Source organism: Pteropus vampyrus, unplaced genomic scaffold (genome assembly GCF_000151845.1).
Source record: "Pteropus vampyrus isolate Shadow unplaced genomic scaffold, Pvam_2.0 Scaffold6, whole genome shotgun sequence".
Classification (NCBI taxonomy): domain Eukaryota; kingdom Metazoa; phylum Chordata; class Mammalia; order Chiroptera; family Pteropodidae; genus Pteropus; species Pteropus vampyrus.
The window spans coordinates 14,069,728-14,080,975 of NW_011888787.1; the positions used below are offsets into that span (position 1 = coordinate 14,069,728).

At 33.1% G+C, this 11,248-nt stretch overlaps 1 protein-coding gene across 1 annotated transcript in view; it reads right to left on the minus strand.

The window, feature by feature from the left end:
• Positions 1–4,508: 4,508 nt before the first annotated feature.
• AGL (amylo-alpha-1, 6-glucosidase, 4-alpha-glucanotransferase) overlaps positions 4,509–11,248 on the minus strand; it is a 63,567-nt gene continuing 56,827 nt past the window's right edge. The window contains exon 33 of the mRNA XM_023535083.1: positions 4,509–6,949. Coding sequence (XP_023390851.1) covers positions 6,832–6,949 — 118 coding nt within the window. The 3' untranslated portion in view covers positions 4,509–6,831. The remainder of the gene's footprint in view (positions 6,950–11,248) is intronic.

The following is an 11,248-nucleotide window of genomic DNA, read 5'->3' on the forward strand; positions in this document are numbered from 1 at the left end:
CATTGTTATCCATAGAGGCCTTATGCCAAGGTGCTTTGCAACCCCCATCTCCCTACTATTCTAAATTGAAATCAAAATCTTTTAACTGGTTGGAAAAAAAAAAACAACACATAGAGAGTATTATTCTAAGAAAGACAAATACCATTTGATTTCATTTATATGTGGAATCTGAAAAACAAAATAAACGAACAAAACAGAAACAGACTCATTGAGAGAACAAACTGATTGTTGCCAGATGGGAGGAGGCTGGAGGGCAGGGTGAAAAAGGTGAAAGAATTAAAAAGTACAAATTGGCACTTATAAAATAGTCACAAGGATGTAAAGTACGGCTTAGGAAATATAGTCAAAATATTGTAATAACTACATATGTGCTAAGTGGGTACTAGGCTTATCGGGGGGTATCATTTCGTAAAGTAGGTAAATGTCTAACTACTATGCTGTGCACCTGAAATTAATATAATATTGAATGCCAACTGTAATTGAAAAAAAAATTCATTTCCCAACTTAAAAAAAAGAGAAAAAAACCCCAAACTCTTCAATTTTTTCATGAATTAAAACTTCAACCTTATCTACTGTTGAAATAATATACTTTATTTTGGGTTTGGGGCCTGGGTTTCTTCCCCGCCCCCCAGTTTTATTCAGATATAATTCACATATGACATTGTGTAATTTTAAGGTGAACAATGTGATGATTTGCTATACCTCTATATTGAGAAATGATTACCACAATAAGGATTTCATTTCTATAAAGATCCACGAATTAACTTACTAATAAAGAGAATAATGACAACTGGAAAAATTACCATGATGTCATTAATGAACACATGAAGAATTTGTGATTTCAGAGCTGACTGTCATAATTGGCACTGTCTCTTACCAAGTGATTTGTTAAAAAGTCATCTCTTTCCTTTTAGAATCAGTTAATTCCTCTCAAAGGGAAATATCAACGATCCCATAAGGCTATTGAGAAGTTTGGAAATTTGGAAAGGCTTTTGGGTAGAGAGTAACAAGGCAGAGCAGAAATAATTATGCTCAATATTGATCTAAAAGGAAAGTAAAATTTCATTTATGAGAAAAAAAAAAGTCCATACTTTATGGTATGATTAAAGTTAATATAAAGTTAGATTTATCATGAAATTTAAAGCAAACATGCATGGTCTGACTGGTTGGCAAAGGCCCCACGTTAGTTTAAAAGTGTTAGTTCTTCCAACTGGAGAAAACTGTACAACTGCATCTGCCAGTGAATGTCCAGGTGAGTCAGAGAAGTGACCTAAACACACACTGCCCCCTGGTGGTCTTCGCCCCTGCTTGCTAAGCCTCCAAAATGGCACTTGGCACTAAGCACCAGTGACGGGATGTGTTCCTGATTGTGCACAACATTCCTGGGGCTTCAGTGAGCTTGCAGAGGGGGTCCTGGAAGGACTTTTAAAATCAATCCTAAGTTTAAGAATCTGGCAAAAAAAAAAAAAAAAAGGCCTAATCATACCTAAGTTTTCAAAGATGTTTTTTGGTGACATTCCAGAAATAATGATTAGGTGATTTAGAATTTTCTTTAGAATACAAAAAGAATTACCATGTTCCACAGAAGTCACTTTAAATATATGTTATCATTTTGATATGAATTCTCGCTTCTTGAATTCCTTGATCTCTCCGCCATAGGAACCAAATATCTAGTTGCTTTGTCACTGGAATGATTGTTTTCAAAGTTTTGTCCAAGGAATTTTAGATTCTGTATGTATTGAACTCAAAGCTGTTCATTTTTTAAAAATCTGTGAATACTACCATGAGACCATGCAATGTTTATAGTTCTTATGGTAAGAATAAGGTACTTTCAGGAATAAAACAAAATAGGAGGGGAAAAAAATAAAGAAAAGGGAGAAAGAGAGTTAAGGGAAACAAAGAAGAAATGGAAGGTGAGCTAACAAGATAATAGAATTTTATAAAAACTGCTCAGCTATTCCTCAATAGGACTGCTACCCTATTTCTAAATTGTGTATAGAAATCTTTCGACAGGAGTACAAAGAAGACAAGAGTCTATTATACCCTCAATAAAGCTGGAAGGAAAAAAAAAGGTCATTACCCAAGTTTTGAAACAGTAGATTATACAAAATATTTATGAATTACTTGATTGGATAGAGAATCATGCCTACCATCTGATAAATGCATTTTCAAGTTACACTTCAATAAAATGTAGCACCTATGGACAATTTTTGTCATTTGAAAGATAATGCTAAAGTGGGGAGTGTTCTCTAACATACAGCATGAAACCACCATTCTGCCTGCTTTTGAGTTTGATGCTGTCTCTCACTTGTCTGTCAGATGGTTTGACGGATTAGAAAGGTGTTTGGCCCTCAGTGTTCAGTGTGAAGATCGCTTCATTCCCAAAGACCTCTGAAGCAAATATTGATGAGCAAGGTGATTATCAGGAAAATATTGATAAGCAAACTGTTAGTTGGTTTACTGTCTTACCTTCCTAGAGCAAGAATTCCTGGCATATGCAGCTATTATCTTTGTTTGGTCTCAGTATTGTTTAGAATAGGGACAGGAAATTTGTTTTAGCTTTTCAACTCTGTGTTCACGGTTGTTAATTATTTTTTAAAGGTGCATATGTGTTATATACCTTTTATATGGGCAGTGTATTTTAAAACAATTTTTTTTCTTTAGCAAGCAATTATACTTGAACATTCCTTAAGAAGTTTCTAGGCTAAAAACTGATAAGCCGTTCCCTTAAGTCCAATGCACCATTCTCTCCTTTAATTATAGTTTGTTCTTTCTTAGGTTGGGCAAAGGTAAAGTAGTTAGCCTCTGTGCTGGGGGCTGTATCCTTACTAATGTGGGACCCCATGATGAAAAGGTTACAAGAGAGATGAGTTTTCCTCAGCCTTTCGGGCAACACATCTCTCTCACTAGCTGTCAGCAACCAGCAGCATACTTCCCTTTTTACCACAGAATGCTGCGTAAATATCTTTTCTGTATTCTACAGTATGTAGTAGGTTGGGCAGCAGTGGTTTAGGGTGCCATGTTTTATGGAATATGGCATCTTTTAAACACTAAAGTCACACATGGCCCAATGGAACAATCACATTATGAGAAATGAAGACCCTCTAAGGGAAGCAACATAATTGCTTATTTCTGAGTAATCAGAGCTGAATTCTAGTAAGTGAACCTTAGTTTCATTTAATAGAAAGTCTCTCTAGGTCTTAGAGAGACTTTTTTGAATTACTTCAAAAAATGCTTAGGCTTTTTAAAGACACTCAAACAAGGAAAGACTAAGTCTATTAAACAACTGCACTCTAGGAATTTATTCCAAAGTCTTTCATTTATTTGTCTGCTGAAATACATTTTTTCCTTTTGTCTGATGAGAAAGATCAAAGTAGAATTAAAACTAATCAAACCCCAAACAAATCTGCACAAAATTCCATCTTGCCTTATGTCAATAACAGCTATTTTGCTTCTTTAAAATTTAATGAGTATAAAATTATATATTTTAAAAATATAAATATAAAGTTATGAATTATACAATTCTTATTTTAACCAAGCCATAAAATTTGCAACTAATTTGGATGATCTAAACTTTGAGGTCTTGTTTTCCCAAGATCAGGCTTTGGAAAGTCAAGAGGAAAAATAATTTGGAGAAATCACTGAATAAAATAAGCAAAGAGATTATTGTTCACCTCTGCTCAAAAAAACCTAGGAGACGAACTAAAACTAAAAAACTACACCTGGAATATCATTGAATATTCTTTGTCATTAGATGCTGGCATTGGTTCCTGATGACCACAGAACCAGGTGTAAGGCCTGGACTGCATACCTCTGGGCCTCTATCTCATTGATACCACTGTTATTTGGGCTCTGTTATATGCAGTCAACTTAATCCTGATATACTACGGGTTACCTTCATGAGTCCTTATTATCCTGCAGGGTAGGCATTACCATCATCCTTGTTTGGCAAGTTTGACAAATTCATTCATAAAATCTTTGCTATTAGAGGTTTGGAGTTTTAGGTTAATACTTTTTATCTTGAATATAAAGATATATATATCTGTGGTGAAAATGAACCAACAGTGATTAAGGCAAAGACCAAATGGATCAACTTTGGCCATTCTCTATATATGTATACATTACTCAGTAGTAAAATTCAAAGTGAAAAATTCTTTTTGGTCACTCCAGGAAAAACCCATCTACATTGCATCATTCTGGCCTGTAGTATTTGCCTTTAGTAAGCTGATGAAAGGTAAATAAAAACATCGTGGTAGTATAAAAGGTTTCAAGAAATACCAGGGGAGTGTAGAGTTGCTAACAGATTTACTTATATATCAAAAATTTATTTTGCTGTTAATTTCAACATGGCTATTACATTACTAAACAGCCTATAATTCTTCCTTCTCTCTCTGCCCTCATACATCTTACCAAAAAAGATAAGCATCCCCCACCCCCACCAAAATCAAATCTTAGTCAGCAACAACCAATTAGTTCAATGGTAAATAACGGAATAAAAACAAAATACAAACCTTTAGAAAAGATTTTTATTTTCTTGGCACACATACACAAAAATGACATTTGCCTACTAGATAGAGCAGTTGAAGACATGTCAGAAATGAGCTAAAATTCACATAGGTTATAAGGTCCATAGATATGACAGGTCTCATGCTTCTTCAGTTATCTTTAAAACTTAATAAATTATCATAGCATACTGGTTAAACTGGTAATCTTACATCTCATATTAAAGAGTAGGGTTGATTTGCATTAGTGAAGAAACAAGGCACAGAGCCATTCTCGAAATGTAATCCAACGTCACTCATTCTACTTAAATGTTTTTTAGTCAAATGACATTTATCCCTCTATAGTCTAAAACTGTTATTTTAATTATCTTTAATGAAATAATGTGTAGCATACCTTCTTAAATTTTAAAATAGATCATATCGATTATTACAATGTTCTTTCATTAATAAGCCTAAAAATTTACTGAGGTGAGTATCTGCCCAATATGTCTGTTTTTAAAATTGTCAACTCATTTACTTATTATTAACTTTTTTATCACATTTAACTTCTTGCTTTCATTACTTCTTGCTTTCATTAAATATGTTGGTCGTTACTTTTCTTATCACCTTTAATATAGAAATTAGAGCAACAGAACTACATAAACCCTTGATAATAACTAAAGTTTCTCTCTCTCAAGGAAGGTATTTTAACTGCATAGGTTAGAGAAGGTTATACAATGAGAACTGAAAGAAGAGAAACTTGGAAACCAATGCGTTTGTAGATAGAAGTCAGATTATTATTACAACTGTCCTTAAATTTGTAGGGCTTAATCTGCTTTAGGTAGGAAAATCAGAAAACTAAGCTAATTAAAACTATTTCTAAAGTAGGGTCAGCTTTGAAAAAGGGTGTGCAGGTAATCTTACGGTAAATTGCATGAACTTCAGAATATTGGTATTTGACCTCTGAAGCATTTACATATTTTTATTATTTAAAAGTTATAGTTGTTTTTCTTCATTTTTACTTCTTAGTCATAGTTAAGGTGGTTGGGTATGTGATTTCTAACTGAGAAAAGTGTTACTGTACCATTATTGTAATTATAAACATACCATTGAATAATATTGCATCATAATAAAAGGATTTTTGCAACTAATGTCTTTCAACTGAAAGTATAACAATCTATTTTAAGTGTTTTCTTGAGACAAACACATTAAAAAAAAATCTACCTACAAAACAAATACTATTCAAAATATCAAATCACATAAATGTTAAAAAACCTTTTCCCTTTTATGACTTTTCAGATTTAAGTTATCTTAAAATAACATGAAAAACTTTTCAACTAATTTTATTGAATTCAAGATAACTACTTAATTCTTATCTGTTTTTATGATACTAAGATTATCCTTAATGCTCAATGAGTCAATGGCTGGTTTTGGTTAATAGGAAACCAGTAACTACTATAATCTATCAACACACCTTTACACACAAACTAAAAATAGTTATTAAGTTTTAGAAAATTAATATACCATTTTTTCTTTAAAGTTCTCATAAATAAGCCCAACAATTTGCAATCTGATAATGTAAACCATTTGATAGTAGGAAACTCAAACTCAAGATTAATTTTGTAAAACTGTTTTTAGGAAACAAATTCTCAATGCTTTGTGTTTTTTTATATATCTCATGTGTCATTAACACAAGCAAATTATGTTAAATACACTGTTGGCATTCATTATATTAAAAAAATATTAATATATAAGTGAAAAAAATAAAAGCACATATGAACATCTATGCTCCATTTATGAACATATATTGTAGGTGGCCACTTCCATAATTCAACGTTCATTTAATAGTTATTAAATGCAGTGTGGAAGGTACTAGAAATAACATAGTAAAAGGTGAGAACATTAACTACAGTGTATTCATTCAGTATATATTGTCACTAAAGAAAATGTATACCATGTCTAAAGATACTTTTCCATTTCTTTCATTATTACTTTCTCATATTTCATTTTCACTTATGTACAAACTGAAGATTACATGATCTTTCTTTTTCAAACTCTGGATTTCAAAATCTTTATTTCTCGGCATTTAAAAAAGTTACTAAATTTGAAAGAAAAACATTCCATTAGTTATGGGGATTTTCTCTCTGACACAAATCAAAAGCACCTCTGTATATTAAAAAAAGAAAGAAAAATCAATGCTTTTACAGTCTTAACCTATTTGGGCATCAATATTATATAAATGAGATTTTCAAAATGACTCAAGCTTGTGCACATAAAACATTTACATTATATTATGTCTCTGCATTTCATAACATAAGTGACTGCAACTTAATAAGTATCCATGAATCAACTATAAGTCATAGAGTGTTTCAAGAACACTACTAATTGACCAGGCTTGTGTTTCACAGCTGAAAGGGCAGTATTGGCCATTCTCATTGGTCAGTTCTGGAAGTCCTTTCCAAGGAGATCTTAAAGAAAGAAAAGCCATTTTATGAGACATGATGTAACTAACACATATCTTGTTGGATTAACAAAATAGGCAAGTGATCTGGTGATTTTGTCTTTTCATGTAGAAAACAATCATACATAGTCATTTGCTACAAAATGTAACAAGATATCTTAAAGATGAATGCATGTATAAAGAATTTAGATTAAAATTTTTCTTTGATATTTAATCTTTGGGATTTAAGACTTTCAAATAGAAAAAAATCCCTTTATGTATTAAAAACATAGAAGAAACTACCATTCCTAGCAATATATAAAATAAAGACCAATATCCCCTCTGACTTAATTTTATTCCTTTCAGAGTACGTTTATGAGACTCAGATCGTAATTCTGTACATGTATTAAGTTTGATCTTGACAAAATTGTAAAATTAACATGAAACAACGAAGAAATATAATTATTAGGAAAAAGATGCCGATTAAAAACAACCTAAATTTCTATATTAATTTCCATTTTACTGAATAATAGTACTTATTGTGCATTTATTATATTCCAATAATAAGTGCTTTATATACATTCTTCTTTAATGCTCGCAGCAACCTATAAGGTAGGTATCGAAACCATTCCTATATAGAAGTTTATAGAGGTTAATAACTTGTTCCAGATCTCACTATTGGAAAACAGCGTTATTAGCATATCAAATTTATTCTTAATTTGATGTAATCCCTTAAATGTAAAACAAATTAAAAAATACAGTATTCTATAATGTTTCATTTTTTAAGTTGGGTTATGGGAACATATTTGTCTCATTATTATGCTTTGTAACTCGTGGCTATGTTTACATATACTTTTCTGTAGATATCAAATATTTCATAATAAAAATAGAAAAAATAATTCTATTAAGTAAATATGAAGATATTCTAAATAACTAATAATATCATCTTGTACCATATTTTAAAAAACTGTCACAGAGAGATGGAAAATATAAAAAACTTGTTTGTTTCTAAGTATTCAAGCTACTTCAGAGTAAATGCCAGATTACTAAAGCTGGGTACCTACATGGGTATCTGTAACGGTTGAACTGTGAATTCATATGTTGAAGTCCTAATTCAAAGTTGCTCAGAATATAAACTTATTTGGATACAGGGTTGTTGCAGATGTAATTTGTTAAGGTGGCTTAGGGTGGGTCCCTAATCCAATATGACTGATGTCCTTATAAAATAGGGGAAATTTGGACACAGACATGTACCCAGGAAGAATGCCATGTGAAGACTGGAGTTCTGCTGCCACAGGCCAAGGAACTACCAGAAGTGAGGACAGAGGGCTGGAAGGGATCCTGCCCTAGCTCCTTGCCCCTTTAGAGTGAGCACGGCCCTGCCAACACCTTGATTTCAGATTTCTAACCTATAAAACCATGAGACAATAAATTTCTATTGTTTAAGCCACTCAGTTTGTGGTGCTTTATTACAGCAGCCTTAGCAAACTAATACAGTACCGAAATTAAGAAACAAAACAAACTTATAGAACCATTAATATGCTGCTCATAATTAGATACAGACACAATAGATATAGATCATATACCAGTATGGGTATAAAGAAGTCCCCTTCCCCTTGTTTTTTGAAAAATTCATTCCTCAAGTCATTAGGTTGTGACAAAGAAGGTCAGTGACCACAACTGGGGAGGGGAAGAGAGAAGGGCAGCAGGAGTAGCACAGAGTGGGATGTGAAAGCCTGAGGGGTATGAGAAAGGAGTTCACACCAAGGGTGGTGGTGGCCCAGTGCCTAAGTGGTGCCAGGAGGGATCCATGCAGAAGAGTAGCCTAGTGGGGTTGCCCCAAGCAGGCCCAAGCAGGGTGAAGAGGGCATCCATGTCTTGGGGCACCGGAGTGAGCAGAGACCATGTGGTGGTGGTAGCACAGTTTGGGGGAATAGGTTACTCACTGTTGGAAAAAGGAATTCCAAATAGAAAAAGGGAGAAAAGTAGAATTAAGTACCAAGTGGAACTGGTGTGAAAGGTTTTCAAAATGTAGAGATGTGTGCATGTATGTCTACGTATATTTCCTGTGTACCTCTCAGCTCCATTGGGAGGCACATTGACAATGATTCCCCAGGAGCAATGAATATCACAAGTGCCCAGATCTGGGTTTCTAAATAACATTCTTCACTAAAAAGAACCAGGGTTCTTTAGAGAATGGCCCAGTTCTAGGGCTGGGGCAGAGAAAGTAGAAGATGAGCCTAGAACATCTTACTAGGCTGGAAAGCAAGAAAGGATTTCTGCTTCTGGGAAACATGAGCTATAATGGACAGAATGTCCCTCCTACCTGAAACAATCAAAGAACTGGACAAAGTATATGAAGCAATACTTTTCCAGACATTGGACATTAAGCAACAAAGAACAGTGATCTTGAGAAATGAGGAAAAAAATGAAGTAAGTACTATAAGTCTGTACTGTACTGTCTTGAGAGAGGTTCTGGAATTTGGCATAGGGAGGGGAATCCAGGTGGAGCCCAGTAGTCTCCTTGAGTTGAAGAGATGGAACTGAGAGTTCAGGAGGACCAAGGAGGCTAGAATTTCCTGGTCAGAGCACTAGAGAGGAGAGAACTGACAAAGAGAGAACTCTGGAATATGCAGAGTCCCACTCAAATATTCCCAGCATGCAATTGGTGAATGCACAAGAGGAAACTAACCAAAGATGAACAAAGGATTCCTTCACCGAAAGGATCAGGCGACATAGTATGTGACATTCATGCAGGGTCAGGAACAGTGTTACTCCTACCAGCCTGATTTGAAAACTTCATACTTTTAGGAGTATGGAATAGAGAATACAGATGGGTCTTGACTCACTAGTGTAGACTAATTAGCCCTAGACTAAATACTGTTCTGGCCAGGCCCAACAAAACTTAAAATCAACACTTGAAAGGATCAAACTGTTTCTAAATAATTTAACTGCATTTAAAAATAAAGCTCAAGAATATTTATTAAAATACAAAAAAAATCCAACATCCAACAAAGTTAAATGCACATCTGGCATCCAATAAAACACTAGCAGGCAAAGAGCAGAATACTAAGGGAAGAATCACAAGTGAAACTGACCCAGACATCAATTAGCAGATAAAGGCATTAAAAGTTACTATAACTGTAGTCCGTCATATGTTCAAAATATTAAGCAGAGACATGGAAGATAAAAAAAAAAAAGAGCCAAATCATACTTTAAGAGATAACAACTATAATGTATGAAATGAAAAATACACTGAATGGAGTTAATAGCAAATCAGAAGAAAGGATGATAGATTTCTTGTCAAAATGCAATAACTTTAAAGTACTAAAAAAAGAACTTGTCAACTGTGAATCTATACACAACAAAAATATCAAAAATGTAGGAAAAATAAAGAATCTTTTGATATACAAAAGCTGAAAGAATTCGTCATGAGCAGGCCTACATTGTAAGACAGGATAGAGAAAGTCCTCAGGCAGAAGATGAAACCAGATGGAAATATGGATACTCATAGAGATGAAGAGCAACAGAAATGGCAACTATGTGAGTAAGTGTATGAGATTTTTTTTCTGTATTACTTAAATATCTTTAAAAGATAACCAATTGCTTAAACAAAACTAATAAAAACTTAGTGTGGAGATTATAACATATATAAAAGTAAAATTGATGACAAAAATTGCACAAAAGCCTGGAGGGGAGAAATGGAACTATATTATTTTAAAGTTCTCATACTATACTTGAAGGTAAACTATGATAAAGATATGTATACTACAATCTTAAAGCAACAATTAAAAAAATGAATGAGAATAATTAACAAAGACGATATAATGAAATAAAAATATTCAATCTAAAAGAAGTAGAAAAAGAAGAAAAAGCTAACGAAGGACAAGATAAACAGAAAGCAAGTAGATTTATACTTAACCATATAAATAATCACATTAAGTACAAATGGTCTAAACATCCCAATTAAGTCAGAGGTTATCAGGCTGCATAAAAAAGCAAGACCCAACAACTAATTGTTTATAAAAAAAAAACGAGATCCAAATTATATGCTTCTATAAGAAATCTCTTTTAAATATAAAGACACAAAAAGGTTAAATATAAAGGTTGAAAAAATATGTACCATAGTAATGATTAATGAAAAGAAATTTGTAGTGTTTATATTAATACCAAAGAAGATTTGGGAGAAAAGACATATTGCCAGTGATAAAGAAGGTCATTCTTAATGAAAAAAGGGTCAATTCATCAAGAGAACATAACAATCCTAAACATTTATGCATCTAATAATAAAGTTTCAAAATACATGAAATGAAAACTTAAACAACTG